General features: G+C 39.5%; 1 protein-coding gene across 1 annotated transcript in view; it reads right to left on the bottom strand.

The window, feature by feature from the left end:
• COL21A1 (collagen type XXI alpha 1 chain) overlaps window positions 1-27,259 on the bottom strand; it is a 189,360-nt gene that overhangs the window by 115,252 nt on the left and 46,849 nt on the right. The window contains exons 5-10 of the mRNA XM_050951092.1: window positions 27,028-27,244; window positions 24,494-24,667; window positions 15,611-15,688; window positions 13,572-13,580; window positions 10,923-11,006; window positions 7,334-7,396 (exon numbers count right to left, since the gene is read on the bottom strand). Coding sequence (XP_050807049.1) covers window positions 7,334-7,396; window positions 10,923-11,006; window positions 13,572-13,580; window positions 15,611-15,688; window positions 24,494-24,667; window positions 27,028-27,244 — 625 coding nt within the window. The remainder of the gene's footprint in view (window positions 1-7,333; window positions 7,397-10,922; window positions 11,007-13,571; window positions 13,581-15,610; window positions 15,689-24,493; window positions 24,668-27,027; window positions 27,245-27,259) is intronic.

Here is a 27,259-nt window from a genome sequence, read left to right as displayed (position 1 = left end):
TACGGTACTACAGGTTCTCATTTCTGTGCTTTTGAAGTCAGTATGACTACTCATGTGAGTAAGGACTGTATAATTGGGCCCAGCCATGCTCATTCTAGTTACTTCAACAAAGTTTGAGCTATAGGAATGGGTACATTAAGTAGAGTTGATAATTACAGCAAAAACAAACAAAACAAAACAGAGAACTTCAGCGACTATTTTTTCACATTTAACAAATGCACTTCGATGCCACTTACATTCATTTTCCATGAATATTCTACGAAACAAATTTACTACAGAAATATTCAGGGAAACAGCTAATTTTAGAGTAATGTTTGAGAAAATTCATGAAAAGCAAATTTTGAATTTGTCTAGCACAAGAAACCTAATTCTAAGTGACACACACATCTACTCAGAAGATATACACATACAACATGATTTCTATATCCAACCAATACTAAATAACATTGTTAAATTGTAAATATTGAACACTTGCAATGAACTGCTCATGCATGATCTTTAAACCACAGACAATTCATTGTAATTATTTGAAACTAAGCTATTTAAAAAAAATGAAAAAATAAATTAAATACGGTCTTTATGTACTACCTGTAAACAAACAAACAAACAAACAAACAACACTTGTTGCCCCACCATACAGTTCAGAGACAATGAATTCCAGAAAGAGAGAGGCAAACTGGAGGGAGTTTAGAGAGGAGCATCAAAATTGATCTGGGGTCTGAAAGTACTCACTTCCTCGGAAAGATTATAAAATACTACACATAACCTCAGGGTTTTCATACACACATAATTTGATTAAATAAATAATATGAACATGATAACCATTTGCAAGCATATTACAGGGTAAGAGCCAAAAAAGCCTTAGGGTGCCTCAAGGGGATATAATCAGGAATAACAAGATTAAAATGAGCAAAGGAAAAGGTACCCTAAACAAGACACATTTCCTAACACTAAGGTCCTAGATACTATGGCGAGGGACACTACTGAAAAAATGAAGATAAACAGATATAGAGGTCTATTAGACTGCACAAAGGTCTCCCGCATGGACGAGTAAAAGTCCAATCGTTCAAGTCTGAAAAACTAGACTGGAAAGCCCTCAAGAATCTACTGTAAGAAACAATAATGCACTGGCTAGGGTTAGAGATGACCTAATAGGTCTGCGATTTGTTCTTACAAAGAACAAGTGCAAATAGCAACAGCTGAATATTCGCAAAATAAGTCAGTTCAAAAAACTGAAGCATTTAATAAAAATTACTTCAATTAATATGTTTCAATTCAACAAATTGCTGCAATTTGTAATCTCTCACTTTCTGTATTATCAGAGGTTTACAATTCTCCTCTACTGTTTTCAGATAGTTTTGTAAATCTTTTCCCATGTTCACAGAATGTCCATCTTTGTAAATCATGACTCACTAGTTGGAAAAAAAATCATGATTGCCAAATTCCAAGGTTACAGAAAGATTATAGAATCAAGTTATTTTTCCTTCATAATTGTTATATTACAAGTTATGATGCTCGTGGGAAAATGAATAGTATTGAAACAGAAACCAAGAAACATGAAAGGATATGCAAAAATGACAACAACAATTGTTTCCCAAAATTGCTTTGAGTACATCTTAACAAGGCCTACAGCAGTAAGCCTTGTTTCTTCAATAAGAAACAGTCAGGAAATGTATACTCTTGTACAAATATCTGTTGTCTGGAAATCTTAAACCACAATAAAAAGAATAAATAAAATACAGTCAAATTCTGGCTGACATTGGACAGAGACACACGCTAGAGAACCTGTGGTCAGCAGCTAAAAGCAAAAAAGTGCCGGAATGTTGTCTATAATCCATCTGGCCATCATTAGGTCTCCTAAATACCTATGGAACATATATTTGTCAAGGATTTCTAAGAACATCCTTCTGCACAGATTATTCCTACTCTTAGAAGGAACTAAATACACAGGGTTGTGCACATAAGGATGGTTGTGGCCAAAATAAATGTACAAATTGCTAATGATTTTGCAGAGAAAATGCACATTCAAGGGAAAGAGTGGAATTATACTTAATTCCTGAGTGATTGAGGAATGGGCAAAGCCCTGACTTAGCCCACTGGCCAGCCCACAGGATGTGAAAATTTGCAGCTTGTATAGGACAGGATACACTGGAGTATTGTGTCCAGTTCTGGGCACCGCATTTCAAGAAAGATGTGGAGAAATTGGAGAGGGTCCAGAGAAGAGCAACAAGAATGATTAAAGGTCTTGAGAACATGACCTATGAAGGAAGGCTGAAGGAATTGGGTTTGTTTAGTTTGGAAAAGAGAAGACTGAGAGGGGACATGATAGCAGTTTTCAGGTATCTAAAAGGGTGTCATCAGGAGGAGGGAGAAAACTTGTTCACCTTAGCCTCCAATGATAGAACAAGAAGCAATGGGCTTAAACTGCAGCAAGGGAGATTTAGGTTGGACATTAGGAAAAAGTTCCTAACTGTCAGGGTAGTTAAACACTGGAATAGATTGCCTAGGGAAGTTGTGGAATCTCCATCTCTGGAGATATTTAAGAGTAGGTTAGATAAATGTCTATCAGGGATGGTCTAGACAGTATTTGGTCCTGCCATGAGGGCAGGGGACTGGACTCGATGACCTCTTGAGGTCCCTTCCAGTCCTAGAGTCTATGAGTCTATGACAGCAGAAAATTACTACCCCACTCAAACAAGGGAAAAACAATGAGGAAATTTTGCCTCAGGGAGGTGTCTAAGTCACTATGCCTCCAGGGGCTGTTACTAGGATGAGGCAGCTTAGGGCTGTGCCTAAAAGCACAACTGGATGCTTAGGTGATATCCATGTCTTAAAACCAGATTATTCTGATTACTGATTTGCATTGTTTCACTCCACATCCATCTATTCCAATGTTAGCCAATATTTTCATTAACATCTTGGGTTAGAAATTAATGCTTTAGACCGGGGTGAGCAAACTTTTTGTCCCGAGGGCCACATCTGGGTATGGAAATTGTATGGTGAGCCATGAATGTTCAAGAAATTGGGGGTTGGGGTGAAGGAGGGCATCAGGGCTCCAGCTGGGGATGCGGACTCTGGGGAGGGGCTGGACATGAGGAGTTGGGAGGCAGGACGGTACTCCAGGCTAGGACCAAGAGGTTCGGAGGGCGGGAGGGGGATCAGAGCTGTGGCAGGGGGTTGGGGCATGGGAAAGGGTCATCCTCTGGGTGGCACTTACCTCAAGCAGCTCCCAGAAACAGCAACATGTCCCTCTTCTGGCTCCTATGTGGAGGCACAGCCAGGTGGCTCTGCGTGCTGCCCTGTACGCAGGCACCACTCCTGCAGCTCCCATTGGCTGTGGTTCCCGGCCAATGGGAGCTACGGGGGCAGCACTTGCAGTGGGAGCAGTGTGCAGAGCTCCCAGGCTGCCCCTACGTGTAGAAGCTGGAATAGGGAAGTGCCGCTGCTTCCGGGAGCTGTGCAGAGTGGGGCAAGACCCCGACCCCATTCCCTAGCTGGAGCACCGGAGCCAGGCAAGCCCCAGACCTCACTTCCTGGCAAGAGCGTGAGGGCCAGCTTAAAACGTCTGGAGAGTCGGATGTCGCCCTCAGGCTGTAGTTTGCCCACCTCCGCTTTAGACCATTTAAAAGCTGGGATTCTCACCTTTCAAAGAGTAAGTATTAATTCTAGCTCTAACAGCTTTCAGAATAATGGCCATTGCAATCTGTGGTAATTGAGGAAAGGGGGATACACACACACACACACACACACACACACACACACACACACACACACACACCAATGTAACCAGAATTCTGAGAGTCAGGAAGAGATATCCAACACACCACATGACTAGAATTACAGAACATATGAAAGATGAGAATCTCAGCTTTTGAAGATACTGAAAATGTGTCAGTAGTCCCTTGGGTCATCAGTGCTATTTTAACATTCCTCCAGGACTTAATATACCAAGTCCTGGACTTCAGATCAGTGTAATTTTCAGTTCCTGGAAATAAGTACATTTCTTGTACTGTTGCTCTTCACAGTAATACTGTATCCAAAAGGAATCACTATAATTATAATCAACCATCTGTCGGCCCCAAGTACATGGCCAAAATGTAACTAAGCAACCAACAGGAGAAATGTGGACATTTTATAAAGTGCAGCATAGAGGTTTCTCTACGTAACTTGCAAAATTAATAAGCTTTACGGCACATAGTTCCAAACAAGTATTAATCTCATTCTTTCAACACACGGAAACTAAATCAAGGGGTAGCCATGTTAATCTGTATCCACAAAAACAACAAGAAGTCCGGGGGCACCTTAAAGACGAACAGATTTATTTGGGCATAAGATTTCATGGGTAAAAAACCTCACTTCTTCAGATGCATGACTATATGGGTTTTTTACCCACTATATGGGTTTTTTACCCACAAAAGCTTATGCCCAAATAAATCTGTTCATCTTTAAGGTGCCCCCGGACTCCTTGTTGTTTTTACAGAAACTAAATGTATTACTATCAGTATTTAAAGTTCTTACTAAATTAAAATATTTAAAATTCTGCGTTAAGTTGTAAAAATAGCAGGTAATATCCTTATGAAAAGTAATAAAGACCAAGGCCACATCACTAAATGAGAGCCCAGGAAACTTGTAGGAGATACACCAAAATCTGTGGAAATGTTTTAAGAATCTGCAGAACATTTTTAAAGCAAATTGATCAAAATATAGATGAAAAAAATAAGAAGAGCTGCAAAGTTTGGACCCAAATACAGACTTTGCCAAAATCAGAGTTATTCTTATCAGAATTCTGGTTTCTGCCCATCTCTAGTTACCTGGTACATAACACCATAAGAACAGCCATACTAGATCAGCCCAATGGTCCATCTAGCCCAGTATCCTGTCTCTGACAGTGGCCAGTGCCAGATGCTTCAGAGACAATGAACACAACAGGGCAATTTTGAGTGATCCATCCCATTGTCCAATCCCCGCTTAGGACAGTTGAAGGTTTAGAGAGCCCCAGCACATGGGGAGGCATCCCTGACTATCTTAGCTTATAGTCATTAATGGACTATCCTCCATGAACTTGTCTGATTATTTTTACTCTAGTTTTACTTTTTGCCTTCATAACATCCCCTGGCAATGAGTTCTACCAGGCTTGCCATGTGTGAAGAAATACTTCCTCATGTTTGTTTTAAACTTGCTGCTAATTTAATTGGATGACCCATAGTTCTTGTGTCTGTGAAAAAGTAAATAACACTGCCCTATTTACTTTCTCCATACCAGTCATGATTTTATAGACCTCTATCATATCCCTCCTTAGTCATCTCTTTTCTAAGCTGGACAGTCCCAGACTTTTTAATTTCTCCTCATATGGAAGCTGTTCCATACCCCAAATCATTTTTGTTGACTTTCCCTGTACTACTTTCAATTCTTATATATCATTTTTGAGATGGGAGGACCAGAACTGCACACAGTATTCAAGGTGTGGTCATACCATGGATTTATATAGTAGCATTATGATATTTTCTGACTTATTATCTATCACTTTCCTAATGGTTCTTAACATTGTTAGCTTCTTTGACGGCTGCTACACATTAAGCAAATATTTTCAGAGAATTATCCACAAAGACTCCAAGATATCTTTCTTGAGGGGTAAGAGCTAATTTAGACCTCATCATTTTGTATGTATAGTTGGAATTATGTTTTCCATTCCAATGTGCATTACTTTGCATTTATCAATATTGAATTTCATCTCTCATTTTGTCACCCCGTCATTCAGTTTTCTGAAATCTCTTTGTAACTCTTCTTAGTCCGCTTTGAACTTAACAAATCTTGAGTAATTTTGTACTATCTGCAAACTTTGCCACTTCACTTTTCTCCCCCTTTTCCCAATCATTTATGGTAAATTATTTGAACCTTAAGGACTCAATTGTATCGCCCTTAAACACAACTAGGATTCTCACTTTTAAAGGATTTTTTGCAATTTTACTTGCCCTTCACCTTCCCAGAACAAGAGGGAAATTTGGAGACGAGTTGTGACTCTGAATCACAGGTTCTTCCTGGCTCTTCTCCTGGGGTGGCACAGCTACATAGTACCCCATATACAGAGCTGAGCTGAAAGGGTCAGTCTAGTTCTTCACTGCTCATCTCTTCTCTCCAGTTTGTCTATTTCTGATAATACAGTGGAAATTTAACACAATATTCCTGCTGCAGTCTCACCAAAACTCCATGACATGATGCCGCTGCTTAAACTGTATTAGTCTTCTCTGCAGTCAACTTTCCCCATCCCCTTTTTTGCCCATCTTTCTAAAGTCTCCTTTTTATCTTCATCCTTAATCATATTTGCAACTCCTTCCAATTTGTAGCACCTGAAAATGCTATGAACATGATATTTCCTCCTCTACCACATCAACAAGGAAGATTTTAAAATAAGACTGGATCTGTGGTACCCCCACTATACATTTTCTGCAAACTCAATACATTACAGTATAGCCTTATCCTTATATTCTTCATCAGTTTTCATCTTACAATGCCAGTTTCCAAAGGACAACCCATTTATACTGAAAACTGAAGGCTTATTCCAGTTAACGTCTGCCCTTCACCATCTTCTTCCATGACCTGTTTGAGTGTTTGCACTTCCAGTTTGATCGTTATTCATATTATTTAAGATATGTATGTTGCTAGTGATGTGCATCAACAAGTTTTTCCTAATGTCCAAGGAACCACTTAGAGCTGATCATTTACTCCTCCCCAGTTAAAAACTGAAGACCAAACTGACCATCACCAAATTTGCCATTTTCTTTATAGGAACACCTGTCATTCACCCACTGTTCTCAGAAAACATACATTCATAAACCAACAATAGAAAGTTAAAAAACAAACTACAGTGTGTGGGAATATACAGTATTTTTCTGTCATATGTATTTCAAAGCAGGATATTGGTTTTAATTCTAATTCTGGGATACTCTTGTACAAGCAATCCCCAACATTTTTGAGCACAATACAAGGGCCATATTAACACTGAGAAAAAGTAAACTGCTTTTTGGGTTGTTGCTTTAAGCCATTGTATCTGCGCATGTCACATGACGAGATCAGTTCAAGATTTGAGCTTTGGATTCAAATCTCTCACAAATTTAGGAATGTTCATATCCTGGGTTTTCAGTCAAGCAAGTCTCTAGTTTCATGCTATCATTTTGATGGCTTTTAATTTAACATAATCAAAATGTTCATAGAATTTTTAAATTCTGATGCAGCTTAGTCTATAATTCACAATGCTGTAGAACGTGAGACTTTTTTCCTTTACCGTTAGTTTTGCATTTACAGTACTTTATATGACTAAGTTTTTAGTACTCACAGGCTTACCATCTGGACCAGGCTGTCCAGGATAACCATGATTCCCAGGTTGTCCAGGGTCTCCCTGTAGAGAAGAAGTTACACATCAGAGCACAAAGAAATATGAAAGAGAAGTTTACAAATCAGTTGAAAGTAACTTTTATCCAAGCATATTTCTGAGCTTCAGGAATTTAAGCCTTCAAGGAATATTTTTCCACAGAACATTGGCTGTAAGCCCAGATAATTTTTTTGGACGAGTAATTGCTATAATGTAAAGAACGTGATCCTGTAATCCCTCTATGGGGAAATTCCCACTGACTTCTTATGTAGGGCTTGGAAGATTAGGCCCTAAGGATAGCACATAATATCCCATATTTAGGATGTTATAGAACATGAAAAAGAGAACAGTAGAACTAAAAACAAATTTAAAAAAAAATAACCTCTACAAAATATATTAGTCAATACCACCCTGAACCAAACTTCATCTGTTTGTAGGTCTCTACCAAAGATTATCCTTATGCCAGATTTTTATTGAGTTTGGCTCTAATTAAAGTGAAACAGCTAAGATGGACACAGTTAAAACCTTTTAATCAACAGCTACTGCCTCAAGGTGCTTATCTTTTGTAACCCCTCTTAGAGCTTAAGCCAATGCATACAGAAGTCAGCGGGAGTCTTTCCAACTATTTCAATGTGGTTTGGATCAGGCCCATAAAAAAGCAAAAGAAAACTGGAGTTTCCTAAGATAACTAGACCATCTTTATGATCAGAAAGCAAAACTATCAAAAATACTCTTACTCAATATATTAGCTCGCTGTATTTGAATGCTCTCTGTTTCATTTACCAACAAAGGATCTGATCCTGGTCCTTTGTCTCAAACATTAATGGCAAAATTCCCATTGACTTTAAAGGAACAAAGGTTTGGTTCCAAACAGTTTACTACTGTAAGAACTGCAGAGCACATGCAGTTCTGGAATAGTAAACCAGATTGTGTTCAGCCTCACACATTGTCAGCAAAATTACTGGGTAAAATTCCTGATGACAGAGGAAGAGGAAAATCATAGATTGAGTCTTAAAGCCTAGTTTGAATTGGAAATGTGAGAAGTCATTTAACATGTAAATTGAGCGAGTTTAATATTGAATTCAGTGGCAAAGACTACAGAATCCCACAATAATGTCATTTATACAAAGTCACAGAATATAAGCACACCTTTGAAAAATATTTTAAAACTGAGGTTCTGACGTTAGTAAACTAAATCTACATTTAGGGACCTAAATAAAAGTGGTCTGACACTGAGAGGTGCTGAGCTAAGGGTAACAGACTCCACTGGGAATTCCAGATCATCAGCTCCTTCGAAAATTACGCCACTTTCATTTAGGGGTGTAATGCAGATTTAAATGACTAACTTGAGGCACGTACCTTTGAAAATTTTGGTCTTAGCAGTTATACCACCAAAAATAAAATTGTTTTTTTTGTAAAGAGCATCTAATGTTATTAGGTAACATAATAGACAACGAATTGAAAACAAGTGGATTTAGAAACAGCCATATAAGAATTCAGAGGGTTGCAAAAAGTGTCTTAAATAACAAGCCACTAATTATTTGCTACTCCTGCATATTCAGATTACAAGTAAAAAAATAATAAAATAATGTGATGGTTGTAAAGTCCAGCACTCAAAAGTTAGAACATGCTACAATTAGCACCCTACCAAATTCACGGCCATCTCAAACACATCACGGACCATGAGAACTGGTCTTTCCCCATGAAATCTGGTCTATTATTTGATTTTACCCTATACTATACAGATTTTGAGGGGAGACCAGCATTTCTCAAACTGGGGTTCCTAACCCAAAAGGGAGTTGCAGGGAGGTCACAGTTATTTTAGGGGGTCATAGTATTGCTCTTATTTCTGTGCTGACTTCAGAGCTGGGCAGCCAGAGAGCAGTGGTTGTTGGCCGGGCACCCAGCTCTAAAGGCAGCGCCCCGCCAGCAGCAGCATAGAAGTAAGGGACAATACCATACCATGCCACCCTTACTTCTGTGCTGCTGCCTTCAGACTTGGGCAGCCGGAGAGTGGCAGCTGCTAACTGAGGGCCCAGGTCTGCAGGCAGTAGCACAGAAGCAAGGGTGGCAATACCATACCATGCCATCCTTCTGTGCTGCTGCTGGCGACGGCTCTGCCTCCAGAGCTAGGCTCTGGGACAGCAGCTGCCGCCCTCCAGCTGCTTAGCTCTGAAGGCAGCGCCACTGCCAGCAGCAGCACATAAGAAAGGGTAGCAGTACCGCAAGCACCCCTTACAATAACCTTGCGACCCCCCCACAACTCCTTTTTGGGTCAGGACCCCACAATTATAACACTGTAAAATTTCAGACTTAAAAAGCTGAAATCATGAAATTTACCATTTTTAAAATCCTATGACGGGGAAATTGACCAAAATGGACCATGAATTTGGTAGAGCCCTAGCTATAATTAAGGTTGCCAGTGCAATCTTAGTTCAGCTTCCTTGTGTCTAAACATAGCATAATCTTCTCCATGGAAAATCTGTGACACAGCCAAGAACAAAATCTCACTGTACTGGGTCCTAATGCAGAGCCTTAAACACAAGAATCAATCCTCTCTTCTTGCAGTCCTCTGCCTCATTCAATATCCAGCTGTGAACTGAATGAAGCAGAGTTTCTGTTGGAACAATTAGTATACAGTCATGCAATTCAAGCTTGTATATGCACCAGGGGGCCTAATTAAGATTGCCTGAGCCACCTAATTCTGTCAATTGCTAACTTTTGAGTGTTTTACTGTTCTTGTAAGTATTTACCTACGTTTTGTTTAAAAATGCAAAGGAAAAAACAAGAAATTCTATCATGTGAAATGATAACTGCTGAAATGGATCATCAGCTGAAATGCCCATACACTTGAGATAATGGAGTAACTGGTAGCTGTTATCCTCAACTTGGACCAGCCACTAGTGGTTGATGCAACACGCACTAGCAAAGGGAGTCTTGAATTCTATTCCCAGCCTTTGAGAAGAAGGCTGTTAGCAGACAGCATCGCCAAGCATATTTATTCTAAAAGACAGATTTGCTATCAGCTGAGGTTTGGATCTGTGGTATTAGAGACCTGAGCCCAGATGTTAACCCTCACCATGGCCCCTTAATGCTGCTTCACCATTGGACAGAGGCTATAAAGGTCAACTAAACCCAAAACAGACCCCAGTAGATTTTTAAATATTAATTGTAAATTAAGAAAAGTTGAGAAATTGTCATTTCTCCATGATCAGATTTTTCCACGTCAAACCATGTTAGGATTTTATTATTAGACAATGATCATAAGGGGGGTGAAATTATTTACTGGACAGTAACTATGAAATTTGTATGTAAATAAACATCTAATTTTCTTTAAAAATTAAAATGACATTTAGCTTATCAGGAGTTATTGAACCAGTAGCATCTGTCAGAGTCTGATCTTGCAAGATGGCAACTCCCACTGGCTTCAATGGGAGCAGAATTGGGCTCTGTGTGGCATCTTCCTTACACAACAACCTTATAACATAGAAGGTAAAAATACCACCGAAATGTAGATTTTAAAAATAAGAAAATTAAAGAAAACTCTACTCACTTTTGGGCCTGGAGGCCCTTGTTTTCCTGGAGGACATATACAAGGAGATGGCGTGGAGCCTACATCACGAGGGCCATTCATACACTACCAAAAATAAAAATGATCTTCAAAATATATTGATTTATGGTTTTCCATGTATTACAATAAACTGCATTAACATGACCAAATATAGGACTGGCTTTATTTTTATTTCATATACAGCACAGCCCTGGGTTATGTAACATTTGTTTAATCAGAACTCCTGCCCTAAATGAATACAGTCATATCCCTGAGCAACTCTGCAGCCATGAATTCCTGTCCCACCTCTCCAAAACCCTGATAGCTCTTAGACCATTCAGAAAAAAAACAGATTTCTACTGTAATTAAAGTGTTTTCTTTTTTTGAAGAAATTACAGCTACAAAAAGAGCTGGTCAAATTATTCTTGGGGAATAAATGAGTTAATGAATGAAGTCTTTTTTTCATTTTTGAATCATTCAGAAAGATCCCAATTTCTGAAAATAAATGTATTATTCATAAATATTCACTAAATAGTTTGGATGAAAAATTTCCTGAGGATAGATTTTCAAAAATAATTCTTTTAAACTATTCAATCTTTCTCACATGTAAATGATCACTAATTCACATAGAACTATTTCTGAAACCTTTTAAAGAGAACACAACAAATGACGTATAGTAAATCGCATACTGCGAATGCTATATTGTTAGCATGTGACTATGGTATTCATATCAAGAAAGACAATTCCAAAAATATTCCTGATAACAAAAACTCATTAACAAGAATGTTCAAAAGGGGCCTGATCATGAACCAAACATCCATATAAGAGGTAAATGAATTTTAAAAAATAGTTTTTACAGAATTCTTCCAGCACCAGTTATACGAATCATTAAAGACTAGTAAAAAATCTGTTAAAGAATTTTACATGTCACCACTGTGGCTTTCATTTATGATACATCAAAGTACTTCATCTGGAACATCTAATAATTGTTCAGATATCAGAAAAGTTTATGTTATGAACTAGTGATGGCTTCACTCCAGAGATCTCTGCCGATATTTTTATTCTTTTCCATTTATAGACAAGACTATTTATGTCTACATCCTCTTAAAATTTAAGAACAATCTCATAGTGATCATTAGAGTATTTTCAGTAATCAACATTCAAAATATGCATCACATTGACCAGAATTTGTGATGTATGAACTATGGTGACTGCATTAGTGCACACAAGTAATCATGGGTGCATGAATACGGGTTGCAGAAAATACCTCGTGACTTATAAAACATGCTTTTTACCTACAAATACTGGGCCTGAGCCTCCCCAGTTGTCTACCAATAAAAATCAGAAGTAACCCCAAAGAAGTAAGCTGATTTACAACATTTAAAATTGGTTTCAGTTGAATGAAAAATAGGCTCATTATTCCTTACACAAAAAACAAATTCATCAAAAAAAATACACAACATATCTGGTTTCCCATAGAGTAAATGCTCAAACAATGCTACATAAAACCTGAAGATTTAGATTGTCTCAGACATACGGGAAGAAAGACATGATGCAAGGGATGTGATTTAATTAGACGACAACTTTATTGACTTAACATATCTGGGAACTATCTGGCAAAAACACGAACAATGCAGATCATGATTCTTTTCTTAACCATTTCAACCTGGTGGAGCACTGCCATTAGCCCCCACCCCTTCCCAGCTGATTTCTGCCCATTGCTGGGACCTCACCACCCTCTCCTTGCATGAAGGTCAAGGAGCTGTGGAGAAGCGGTTGCCTCCTCACTGTATCAGACATTAGGTGCTCCATTCCCTACATTCTTTAGGGGAGTCCTTCCCCTAAGCCCATTTCCAACCCCAGTTTATGAGAGAACTGAATCCCTTATGGGATAAGTATGTGTACTGGATGCCTGCCACCTGCTATGTCATAACAATTTGAACCTGAACTACCCTTGAGCTGCTTGGGCATGAGAGGGGGCTCAAGCTGAGATCAAACCCAGTTTCCAGATCAGGTGATGCCTTCCCCTTTCCTCCTGGCTAGCCTCTTCCCAGCCCATGAGGGATGGGGCAAAGGGAACCAATACACTTTCTTCTGCCAGTCCAGATAAAGCCCCCTCCCAACCTTGAGGTTGTGGGGTTTGCATTCTGAGCTGTGCAAGAGTAGGTTTTGTATTGAATTGAGCACTTATTATTTACACAATAATACAAATAATACATTGCACCTTAATCTGTAAGGTGTTGTGTAACACGTACTTTTAAAAGAGAGTTCCTAGTAGAATATTCTCTCAGGGTGAAATTGATAGGTTTCATTTATGAAATATAAGTCTAGATTGTGTCAAAAACAACCGCAGTTGAACTGAAGCCAATAGGAGCCACTGGTTCTCAGAACCTCCAAAAATCAGGCCACTTATTCCAGTGCCCATCTGTGGATTTAGAACTAGATGTTTTATTTTAGACACCCAAATTGAAAATGTTTGCCCATTGACAATACAGTTTTGATTAGCTGGATTCCATTGCTTTTAGTTTTTTGCAAACTACTTTCCATCTCTCAAAACCAACTGCACATTACCAGCTGATGGCATAATACTGAGTTTATATAAAAGTAAATACTACCTTAAATTGAGTTTGAGTGGTTTATGACTGAGCTTACCTCTCCATTCTGAAATGAAAAGAAACAGTTTAAGAATGTAGCAATATTTGTAAAGGAAAATATACATATATTTTTATAAACAGTTCCAAAATAGCAGGTGTGAAGTCCCTGCCCTTTTCATGTCCTAACTCAAGACCTGGGTAGATCCTGCGTGGCCATGGAAGGGTAAGGAGAGGATTGGCTTAATTTTCTCTTCCCTCTCTTTGTGCCTATGTAGGATGCAGCCACATACTAACCTATGGGTTGTATGTAATTGCAATGAGGTTTCTGGTATCTGTAATAGCACAGAACTATACATCCTGAAATCTCCTAGCACATCAGAAATTATGGGGTAGTCTCCTTTAGTGGATTGCCAAACCATTACCTTTAGTAGGATCCTCATGCAAGTGCTGACCAAGCACAACCATGCTTAGCTTACTAACTCTGACCCAATCAGAATCCATACTGATATGGCCACAGTGCTATGCATTCTTTAACACATCACTGCACCTTCAGATTTTCACAGTGACATGTGAATTTCATTTATGACAAAATAAGTGAAACCAAACTGGCAAAAAGGGATCTTTTTGTCTGGATATGATCATGCAGAATGTGGTGGGGTTGCATTTGTTTATTTTCTGAATCCCGTTAGCAATTTGTAAATATCAAGATGATGCAATCCTGCAATTAAGTTGACAAAGCTTTATAGAAATAATTATATCCAGTAAGTTTAAATCTATTGTAGATTTTGAAGCTCAGCTCCCATGTAAGAACCTAAACAAGAGCTAGATGTACAAAAGTGCTCAGTACCTATGGCCAGGCTTGCCAAACAGCTCAGAATCCAATAAGCTGAGCTCTTTGAAAATCTAACTACTTATTTGGTGTCATAGCAGAAGTTGAGCTCTTTCAAAAAAAGCCAGCTATAATCATCAGAATGGCAGCTGCTAGACACAGCCCAGTTCTGTAAATCTAGCTGTTAGTTAGGTTCTGAACAGGGCCATCCGGGGTCTTCGGCCGGCTTTCGGTGGACAGGGCCCTTCAGTGTTGCCGAAGATGCAGAGCAACTGAAGGGCTCCCCGCCGCTGAAATGCCCCGCGAGCCCTAGCCTGGCGGCTGGGAGCCCTTCAGTCGCTCCATGTTTTCAGCGGCACTTCGGCAGCTGGGGGTCCTTCAGTGCTGCCGAAATGCCGCCGAAGACCCGGACCACCACCAGGTGAGTACAAGCGCCGCAGCTCCCCCACTGTGCCCCAGGCCCCCTGAATTTTGGGTGACCCTGGTTCTGAAAAAGGAGCTGAACTCTTTACAACATTTAGCCCCACATGGTTTAGACTTCACTGCACCATTCTACAAACAACTAACATTTCAATATAGAATGAACTCTAACCAATCAAGTAAGGACAAGGCCACTTTAAGGTCACTCTTCAGCCCCATGAACCTGGACATGAACTGATTAGGACTTCAGTTTTGTCTCATCCAAAACACATTGGATGAAATCCAGGCCTCATTGAAGTCAATTGAGTTTTGCCACCAACTTCAGTGGGGATACTTTTGACAGGAAATTCTAATTTAAAAACCTAGAAACATAGTTCTGTTGAACAGATAATAGATTTTAGAGATTAGGGGATTTACTGATGACTGTAGTAATAAAAATACGTTGCACTTAACGTAGATAGCTCTTTTCATCAATATAATTGAAGGCACTTAGTATCTCAAAGCATTTGTCACACAAGATTTAGAGTTCACTTCGTACTGATTTCACATTTGCACCTTCAAATAAGTAATAATATTTTAAGACCTCTTGAGGGATGTCTTTCTAGGAAAATACAAAAGTCTTATAAAATACGTCTATTCTAAAACTAGGTTGATAGCTGACAGATACATGTAGCTGTTACCTGTTTAAACATAGAATGAGTTCCTCAAATTCCAGAAAGAATTTGTTTGCAGTAGTTGAATAAATGCAGAAATGTTTATTTTAAAAGCTCATTATTAAAATAGCCCCTGTGTTTAGCTATTTGGATAAAATGTCAAACAATCCTGGAAAGTTCATCAATCATACTCACAAATCCCGGGATTTCACAAGCTGTTTCTCGGTTGTTTTGTTCTGGGTCACAGTAGATTCTTAGTTTCTGGACATCAAACTATAAGTCAAAGCCAAATACATTGTTCAGGAGCAGTTAAATGTTAAATCATTTAAAGTTAAATCAATGAATTTAAAATACAGTCTCTCTTAAATGGTCTGAGTTGATAATATAAAAAAATAAAAAAATCTTTAAACCCATCTGAAGTCATACATGTCACATAAGGTTGTTCGACAATTTCAGAATGTAGTTAGTTATAGCATTTTAGCCACACTGCTCCCACTGACTGATGTGTACATTACTTTGACATTTTATGGGTAAAAGCAACAGGACCAGTTATGAAAAAAATAATCTATTTTTTTCAAAACAGTAGAAATCACTGTCCCCAGTCTTTGGCTGTGGATGAGGACTGCACAGTACAATATACTAAACTGTTTATGGTACATCTTTCCTTTATTCTATCTCTGTACAGTACTGCTATCCATAATATCTATATTATTGTGAAATCAGCCTCCCTTCCCATACTTCATATCCAATAGGTTTCATTCAGTAGAGGCTTTCAGAATACATTGTCAATAAAAACAAAATGCACAATTTAGTCTTTCATAATAGATGTTAATATAGCAATGTTCCACCAAACTGACTATTACTGTAGAACAAGATGTGTCATGATGTTGAGAAACAGAATCTCAGTAATTACAGATAGAAAACAAAAAAACATTTAGGTCATAAAGACCATCTCTTTGGCAGTGCAAAATTGTTCCCTACTATATATTCTAATGCTTCTTCCAGGCTACTTTTAAATATCTCAGGCAGTGGGTCTTACACAATTCCACATTTCTAAATCTTTTCTTAATTTCAGGCAAAATTTCCTGGCAGTGACATTTATTAACTAAGGAACAGCCTTCTAAGAAAGTGGTTGAAGCCCCATTCCTCAAGCTATTTTAAAAACTAGATTGCACAAGACTACAAATGCAAGGATTTGGCAAGAAGGACGAATTAGATGACCTTTCATATCTCTTCCATCTCTAATTCCAGTAAAAATAAATGTTAGATTCTACAAGAAATCTGCAACACAATCCAGTCTTTCTTGCAGAGAACCATTTTACAGCACGAACATAATCTCATTGAGAACACTGACTCACAGACAGACCACGTAGGTGCCTAAAATTTAAGAGATTATAAAAAGAGGTCTCAAGCATTTCTGAAAATAAGTAAAATGCAGGATACCCAGAGAGAGTACTGCTGAAGGTCTAAAAACAAGACAATTTATTTGTGAAGGGGTATGGCCCCACACCAGCCTCAACAGGGTTAATGAGGGCTTGAGAGGCCAATTAGGTCAGCTGGTGTCACCTCAGAGAAGGAGGGCCAGGGTGAAGTGAAAGTGAAGCACTATAAAGCCAACTATGAAAGGGCTGGGTCAACATAAAGCCAAGAAACTGAGAGTAGAATGGGGCTGCAGGGAAAAGAGTCTTCAGTAACTCCCTTGTATGAGGGGGGTCATCAGGGACAAGGAGGAGAGTAAGGCCTCAGAGCCTGTCCTGGAGTAAGGAGTCTAGCAAGAGGCTAGGAGGGGTGACGTAGTCATGGGGAATAGAGTAAGCTCCAGTGGAAACCCAAAACCAGGAAACAGAAGACAGGGAGGTTTTGTCAGAAGAAGCCCAAGGAAACAGCGACAGGGGCAGGGACTGAGCACCTGGATTGCTGGTTATAGTGTCCCTGGGCTGGAACCTGGTGTAGCGGATGGGACCGGGTTCCCCTGCCAGCCAGTGCTATTGTAGCACAGAGCCCAAGGAGGGGCTGAACTCCTTTCCAGTCATGGCATTTGGATAGATGTCCTCCTGGACTTCGTAATCCTTAAAGGGATGGACTAAATGGGAACCTGGCGAAAAGGTCAAGTTATCAGAAGAGAGACTGTTACAGTGTGAGCAATGAGCAGCAAGGAGGTACCCAATGCAACAAGAGATACAGTCCCAGACCTAGATGTAAGGAGGTGCACTAGCAGTGAGTAGGAACCCTGTAACATTCTGTAAGAAGGCCTTGCTTTAATCTATGTGCATGTTCAAGCACCCTGATGATGCAAAACACAATATATCTTTAAAAAGTCTGATTGTTTATATTTAAAGATTTAAGAAATTAAACAGATGAGAGAAAACAAAAGAAAATATATCTTTCAAAGAAACCAAAAAAATTAATCTAATTTAAGTAACTCAATATTTCCCAGAGTCGCAACTAATATTCTCAGTCTAATTAGTAACGTCTCATACCACACTGTTATAAATGAAGAAATCATAAGAAATTAACAACTGGATTTCATTTATTTAGCAAACATCTTGAACGCTTTATGTACTGTAGTTTTATTGCTAGCAACTACTTATAATGCCAAAATTTTGCTTACTTTTTTGTGGTAGCACATAGCTATTAAAAAAAGGTGTTTTACACTCCTTAAATAGATCAAAAATACTTACAGGCTTTTCCATATTTTATTTTGGCAGACTAGAATCAAACATTAACAATTTGCAAGCATGATAAAGGCAGCACAGCAGGGACACAACTTCATATACTATGTGCTTTCTGCTTCCTGTAAACCAATGATGGGACAGTAGTTGCTTGCAACTTTTATCCTCTCCTCAATATGCACAAGTAATTCCTCTGACATCAATGGAAATTATGTGAAAGTATCAAGAAGAGATCAGGTACCTTTTCTTTAGATAAATGGTTCTCAGTTTTGAAGGGCAACTGTCATTTCACTAATTTAACATCTCAGCTGTTTCAACTAACAACCACCTTCCCCTTCAGTCAGTTGGTCTACTCAGCACGAGGAAGGGTGCAGCTATCAAGTTTATTATTATTATTATTTGCATTGCCATGGCACCTAGGAGTCCCAATCATGGACCAGAACCAGAATTATGGAAGCCTAGATGGTTGTTAGGAAATCCCTGCTCCCTTGCTTGCAGCCCAGCTACATTTGTGAGATCATAGCTGGAAAGTAGGTAGGCATGTCAGTGCTTTCCCATGATATGTATGACATTTGGCAGCACTGTAAGGGTGGCAGAAACAAGCCTTTAGCAATGCAGCCAAGGTCCATTTTCTGCATTGGGTCCTAATATACTGCCATGGTCCATCTCTCATTCAACAGGTTTTAAGGCAATCCAAATTTTGAACCGTCAGTTTATGCAAGACTGGGATTGGAACACACTCAATTTGAATGGAGACTAAAATGTTCACAAACAAATGGGTGCCAAGCAGCAGCTGAGCTTTAAGTTTGTACACGGGGGAAATGTAGTGGGGATAGCAAGCAAAGTGTGATGAGTGTTCTGAGTCTCATGAGTCATCCCTGAGCCTGAGGGTTTCTCTATATTGCAATAAAATATGTGATTGGCCCATGGCTGCTGACTCAGGCTATGGGTCTATAATACTGCAATGTAGACATTTGGGCTCAGGCTGGAGCCCAATCACTGGGACACTCCACCCTCACTGGGTCCCAGAACCTGGGCTCCAATCCAAGCCCAAACACCTACCCTTCAATTTTATAGCCCAAAAGCCCAAACCCTGCAAGCGTGAGTCAGCTGACACAGGCCAGCTGTGGATTTTTAACTGCAATAAAGACATACCCTGAGTGTTCTGAGACTGAGTCATCCCTGAGCCTGAGCCACCCCATTCTGCTCAACATGGCTACCTTTTGGGGATACTCCCAGCTTTTGGGGATACTCCCAGCAGTGCTGAGAGACTGCCCCTGCTCCTGCTGCTCAAGCAATGGCTCATCACCTGGCATGGTTGGCCCACCATCTTCAGAATCAATTTGCCCAGCTGCAACTGGAGAATGGCTCTCTCTGCTCACAAATCCCAGTATCTCCAGTACCTCCAGTACTACCAGCTATGGTCCCTCTGAAACATGGCCCAAAGGTTCCACTGCCAGAAAGATTTCATGGGAATTGCCAGATGTTCCATGGTTTTCTTAACCAGTGCCTCCTTTTGTTCTGGATGTGTCCCACAATGTATCCTGATGACCAGACCAAAGTTGGGCTTATCATCCATTTATTGACTGATGAAACCTTAGACTGAGAATCACTGCTTCTGGAGCAGATGGGCCCAACGCTGAGTAATTTTGATGAGTCCATCCACAGCTTTTTGGTAACATTCGAAAATCTGAATCGCACTACTGAATCTGCCTTGCAGTTTCTCAGACAAGGCCATCAGCCTATCTCGGCATATGCTGCTCACTTTCAGCATCTGGTTGCCAACACGGCATGGAGAGGGTCAGCCCAGATCTACCATTTCCACCAGAGTCTGAATGACAACATAAAAGATTAATTGGTCCAGGTCAAATCCCCCACAATTCTGAACTCATATCAAATTGTGCATCTGGATCGACAGTCATCTGTCTAAGCAATGCCAAGAAAAGAAGAGGACATAGCCACAACTCCAGCTTAGATCTGCTCCATTCCAGCCATCCCCAAGCATTATTCCATAACAGGAGCCTATGAAGACTGATGTGATGCAAAGGCACCTCATGGATCAAGAGAAGGAGTACTGGGGATAGAACAACCTTTCCCTACTTTATGGTGGACTTAGTTACTGAGTACCCCCTTAAATCTAGACCCTTGGAAAACAACCATGTCCAGCCCTGTTACAGAGGTTGCTGCTGGATGTAACCAAGAAATTGAGTCCTCCACAAAAGCACCCTCTTCTGCCATCATGTATCTTGGCAGCCACGAACTGTCACCCTCCACAATGCAGGTCTTCCTCCACCTCTTAATCCCGATTAGAAGTGAGTTGCACTCAGCTTTTGCTCATGGATTCCAGTGCTTCTAGTAATTTTATGGATGATGGGCTCACCAAAGCTACTCAACTTCCAGTGCAGAAGATGCTCACCCCAAACCAAGTGAAGCTAATTGATGGTAGCATGAAATTGTGCCCCTCCAAGTCAAAAATCCAAGACCATCAGGAAACTCTGCAATTAAGCCCTGGTCTACACTGTGTGTTGGGTGGGGGGTGGAAATCAATCTAAGTTACGCAATACTTATTGTGATACTTAGATCAACTTACTGTGGTGTCTTCACCAAGGTGAGTCAACTGCTGCTGTTCCCCCGTGGACTCTGCTTGTGCCTCTCATAGTACTAGAATACAGGAGTCTACAGAGAGTGCTCGGGGGTCGATTTATCATGTTTAGACTAGATGTGATAAATCGATCCCCGCTGGATCGATCACTACCCACCGATTCGGCAGGTAGTGAAGACATATCCTCAATATAATCAGCTTGCCACACTTCCTGATTATGTTCAGCATTTCTTTGCTCTCAGTGCATAATCCAAACATCTCTTGGAGGATGGAAGAGGTATAATTCACGGCAAGCTACTGCCAACAACTGCATCTAGCCGAGTCAGATGCCCAGAAAACATTTGTTTCCCTATTGTCCTCTTATTAAAATACTGCATTTATACCTCAAACAAACAGTCAGCCAAATCTAGCAATACTCAGGCTATGTTATGATTCACTCCAGTTGGTCATTTCGGCGTCCCGGAAAACGCTGAGGCTCTTGAAATTTCAGATGGCCAAAAATACATTTTTTCATGTAGTACTACATTAACTCCTGTGACACATGCACTTGAATGAAGACTCCCTGCACCAAACCCCTGGGCATTTTGATTCCACTGCCAATTCCATCTCAATCGTGGTCATCCATCTCTGTGGACTTTATCATTTACCTTCCCAATTACCAAGGCCACACAACTGTGCTAGTTTTTGTCAACCTGCTTACAAAAATGTCCCATTTTCTGTCAGGCATTCAGATTTCCACTGCAGCGGTCGCAGCCCAACTGTTTTTCAACCATGTATTCAAACTCCCTGGTCTACCATCTAACATTACATCTGATCAAGGACTGCAGTTAATTTCACATTTCTGGAGACAGCTGTTCAAGTTCTTATATGTGGATCTATGTGTCTCCTTGGCTTATCAACCCCAGGCTGATGGACAGATGGAATGAATTATTCAAATTCTTGAGCAATACCTCTGTTGCTTTATCATTACCATTATAATGACTGGGTTTCACTCCTCCCTTCTGCCAAATTTGCATATAAACAACTCTGACCAGAGATCAAACCACCACCATCCTTTTTATGCCAACAAGGTTTCCACTCCCAGTTCCACCTACCCATGCTAAAAGTCTCACATGTACCCCAAGAGCCTTCAATCTAGTCAAACATGTGCACCATGTCAACGAGTTGAAAGCCCACCTAGAATTGGTCATAGGGGATTACAAACAAGGAAACCCCTCATCTCATAGTTGGAGATAAACAATGGCTCTTCACACAGCACATTGGCTCTCCCCAACCTTCACAAAAGTTAGATTACCGATACTTGGCCCATTCTGGGTCATCCAGCAGATCAATCCTGTAGCCTTCAAACTCCAACTGCCCAAGATGATGAAAACATAGTCAATGTCCCATCATCCCTTCTGAAAGACCATATCAACAACTCCTCTCCCAGCAACCACCTCCACCCATCCAGGGACATGAGGAGTACTTGGTGAAGTAGATCCAAAGTTCACCAGGGGAAGCTAATGAATCTTGTTGTTTGGGAGGGTAATGGGGTGGCTTATTGTTGGTGGAAGCCAAACAACAACATACACACATACCCAACTTTGAGAATTACATCAGTCACACCATTATAAATCAGGTTGAAGGACGCCTAGCAGGCATCTTTTTCAGGAGGGTACTGTTAAGGATGTTCTGAGCCTCATGAGTCAACTGAGGTAATTCCCTGAGAGTCTTAAGGAACCACCAAATCCACAAGCAAGGGTTTAACAGGGTGATACCAAAGCAGGTGTATAGCGTCCTAATGAAAGCAGCTGTTCTTTTCTGCTCAACATCACTACCTCGTCGAAGATACTACCAGCTGCCTGCTCCAGGCTCTGCCCGCTCCTGCCACAACAAATCCCTTGGCTGTCCTGACTCAAAGTGGAATACCAGTGGACTAAGTTTCAGTAGCACTACATTTGGGAACACCTTTGTGATGCCGTGCCCCATAATGCTTTATGGAAATATGCTTATGAATATATATGACATAACTGGAATATGTGATATGCTAATATGCCATGTAACATATCTATGTAAAGGTTATGATCTACTGAATCTATTAATCCTATCTGTATGCATGTATCATTTGAATATTGGCTGTGTACTGGCTTGATTTCTAAATATCCTTAGTAGAGCATTTGGTCAGTTTCTGGAGAAAGGAATGTTGAAATTAAGTACCTAATCAAGAAACACTTAAAGGACAATGAATCTTGGAATGCTCCAATCCACAGAAGAAGTCTACTTGGGGACGTTCAAGGTAGCATGTGACCCATGGCTGCTACCTGGTAAGAAAATGTGAGTCATGCATGGACATGTGACTTGCCCAAGTGACTCCAGAACTCCATCTTGGAGCTGGACTTTGCATAGGAGAGAGGAGGGGGTCTCCACCCACAAGAGAAAGTCTATTTAAGCCTGTGGGAGACCCCTCCATTTGGCCTTAAGCTGGCTGAAGAGAGAGCCTCTCCACCTCCAAGGATACCTGAGAGAAACTGGAACAAAGGGCAGTGACTGCAAGGGGTGAGAGTGATTGCTGGACCCAGGCTAAAAGGAGATTAGTCTGTAATAGGGAGCATTCTGGAACTGGAGAGGATCTTTTCTGTATTCAATTTGACTAGACATAGATTTGCATGTTTTATTTTATTTTGCTTGATGACTTACTTTGTTCTGTCTGTTACTACTTGGAACCACTTAAATCACTTTTTACTTTTAATTAACGCAGAGTATGTATTAATACCTGGGTGGGCAAACAGCTGTGCATATCTCTCTATTAGTGTCATAGAGCACAAACAATTTATGAGTTTACCTGTATACGCTTTATACAGGATGAAATGGATTTATCTGGGTTTATACCCCATTGGGAGTTGGGCATCTGAGTGTTAAAGACAAAAACACTTCTGTAAGCTGCTTTCAGTCAAGACTACAGCTGTTATGGGACGTGAATCAGACCCGGGTTTGGGTTTGCAGCAGGCTAGCGAGTCTGGCACAAACCAAGCAGGGCACTGAAGTCCTAGCTGACAGGGCAGGAAAGCAGGAGCAGAAGTAGTCTTGGCATATCAGGAGGCAGCTCCCAAGGAGGTTTCTGTGATCTAATCTTAATTACAGAATAAGCATTTCAGTGACCTCCAAACTACGATGAAGTGAAAGAGAAGCACTATATACTGCTGTATGAATAGCCTATACAGAACTTTTATTTCTGTTATGTCATTTATTAGTGCAACAAAAAAGATTCCTCCCCTGCCCTTAGAGTTCAGTAGTTTTAAATAACGTTTAATGCCAAGACATAGCTTTAACAAACTGTTCATTTTACTGCAACATAATTCTTCTTGGGTACTCAAGAATGCCATTATGGCAAGAATGATTTTCTCTACACTGTTGCTGGGCGAAAGACCTGAACAAACATCAGGGACAACTGCTAATACAGAGGAAAAAGTGAAATTGACTATATACACATATATTGTCAAACATGTAAATTAAGCAACCTGAAGAAAGAGCCAAATATTTTCCCCTAATCTCTTTCACTTACTGCAATCTTAGGCATTACTTGCAATAGCTGTGGTGAAAAAGAAATTCAGACCAAAATGTGATTTTTTTTAATGTTGACTATATCTCTTTAATTACTAGCTAAAATATATCTCAAACGGCAGCCCAGAAGGAATTATATTAGAAAGTATAACCCCATGGAAATAGAAGGCTGCAATGAAATACTAGGTGAAAGATTAACAAATGCAGGACTATGAACTGGTATAGTATCAAACTATGTTACATCTGACAATATTCTAGACTCACCTGTACAGTTTCCTCTTTCCCAGGGTATTTCCCTATTTGGGTTAGTCCACTGATGTAGATACCTAAAACAGGATGTAATGGCTTCATTTCAGTTTCTTGATCATCTATATACAAAGTTACATGTGCTTCTGTTACCAACAGACGAATTTGATGCCAGCCTTCATCAAACAATATCTACGAAAATGGAGAAAATAAGAGGACTTTAAAATATAATTTCCTAAATTTAAAGAATTATGAAATTTGATCTCAACTATTTATCCACTTGTTTTTATCCATTAATAAGGCTGGTTGTTTGTGATGGCAAAATATAGCAAAGGTCATGGCTGTGTCAGAGCAAAAACAAATGCAAAAGATATATATGATAGAAAAAAAATGTCACAAGATGACCTTTATTTTACAATCAAGATTCTGCTAAGCCATTTAAAAATAACTAATAGTTTAAAACCTTTTTTCTTTTTTTTTCTTTTTTTTTTTTTAAAAAGTCACTTTCCCATACTCCACTTCGCTGGATATAAATAAAGAGAGAGAGAGAGAGAGCGCGCACCTCACATTTGCAAAAATTCATAGAGGAATCTTGTTAAGCAGTGAGCTAGCCAAGATGATAAAGACCATGAGTAAAATATTCGTAAGAGCTTAAATCCTATTTTCATTCACTTAGGACCCTAAATCTCATTAAACGACAATAGGACTTAGTAGCCTAGGGGCTAGATTCCCAAAGGGACTTAGGTGCCTGACTGCAAACTTAGGTACCTAAATCCAACATTTAGGCACCACTGGCATTCACAAAACTACTGCTCTGCCGGAGTTTGAATATGTAAAGCACTATATAAGTACTACTACTGTTCACCTTCAGGATACTAAGTTGAAAAAACAAATGTAAAGAAAATAAATGACTATTTGTTAGGGTTTTAATGCAATTAAAAATTAATCACAATTAATTGCACGATTAATTGCGCTGCTAAACAGTAATAGAATACCATTTATTTAAATATTTTTGATGTTATCTGTGTTCAAATATATTGATTTCAATTACAAGTGTACAGTGCTCACTTTATTACAAATATTTGCACTGTAAAAATGACAAAAGAAATGGTATTTTTCAATTCACAGAGTTAAATGCAATTAATCAACAGCCCTACTTCTTTTTCAAAACTCAGAATTGCTTTTCACTTGTGGTTTTTAAAATTGATCAGAAAAGATATCCAGTGAACACACAACCTCGTTATCTCTAGCCTGATTCTTGCTTGCATATTTATACCCGCCTCTGGAAATTTCCACTACATGCATCCAACGAAGTGGGTATTCACCCACAAAAGCTCATGCTCCAATACATTAGTCTATAAGGTGCCACAGGACTCTTTGCTGCTTTTACAGATCCAGACTAATCGGCTATCCCTCTGACGCTTAACATTTTTATGCAAATTTAATTGTAAAAGAAAAACATTGGATTAACAGCCCTGAAGCCACCTATTCACCTACAGAACTGTTACAACTCTGGCATGGCAACACGGTCTTCCCCGCCTCTAAAGTAAGAGGGTTCTTTAATATTAAAAGTTTAATGCTATCTCTGCTGCCTAAGACTCCAGTTGGCACCTTTGTTTACATGATGTTCCTTATCATGTGCTATTTGTCTTCTAAGAAGTGGAATGAGTAAACAATTTCAAACAACAATGGTCAAGAATTAAACTTAATTTTGCCATGGGGGAATCACAGAAATGGTTACTCTCTCTGGAGAGTCTGTGAAGATCTGCAGAGACTATTTCATATTTAATCTTATGCGCATTCATATCCAATCCAATATTTTAGATACCAATAAAGTAAAACTTTGTTTATCTAAAATGTTTCTGGGACTCCAAAGTCCTTGGATGGTTCTAATAAATTTAGTGCAGATTGTCTATTATTCGAATTTAAAAAAAAAAAAAACAGATGAGGACATTTTCACTCTACTCAGAATTGGATAAACCAGGTTGCACTGAAATGCACAAGTTTCTAACCAATCTACCAGAAAACAATTATTTTAATAAAAAAATAAAATAAATAAATGGAAAATAATTAATGAATTTGAAACCTCTACCGCAGTGGTTTTGATGGTGTGGTCCATGGACTCCTGTGGGTCTGTGAACAATGTCGAAGGCGTCCACAAAAGGTTGTTGCTACCATAAATCTGTGGTTTTCAACTTATGGTCCGCAGATCCCTGGGGATCTGCAGTTTATATCTAAGATTTCCAAAGGGGCCCGCAAATGAAAAAAGGTTGAAAACCATTGCTCTACACACACAGTAGCAAAATCCATCTATAAAATTAGATTATTTTAATAAAAATACATTTACTAAATGACAGAGATGCTATCTTTGTAATAAATACAAAATACTTTTTCAACTAACACCAGCATGTAGTATGAGGCATCATTCAGCTATTTTCAAATATTTACAAATTCAGGAGCTAGTATATCTTAACAAAAGTTAAAGACCCAAGGAAATAAACCTGTATTCTCATGAATATTCCAATACAAGATCAACTGTAAATGTAAATTACCTTTACACGAGGTGCAGTGAAAGTGACAACCTGAGTTCCATTTACTAAGCTTGTTGTAGTAAAGGATAATGTTTTATCTTCCCCATTTACAGTAACTGTTATTTGCGGCCTCCCATCCAGGCTTAGAATCCTCCACAAATCCCATGTCTTTCTGACCTTGAACCTCTGAGTGGAAACGAACACATATGATGGAGGAAGACCTTCTGGAAACACATTCCTGGGGAAAAAACAC

This window comes from Gopherus flavomarginatus, chromosome 4 (genome assembly GCF_025201925.1).
Source record: "Gopherus flavomarginatus isolate rGopFla2 chromosome 4, rGopFla2.mat.asm, whole genome shotgun sequence".
Classification (NCBI taxonomy): Eukaryota; Metazoa; Chordata; order Testudines; family Testudinidae; genus Gopherus; species Gopherus flavomarginatus.
Note: the sequence above shows the minus strand (reverse complement) of the source record. Positions and strands in the feature narration are given on the sequence as shown.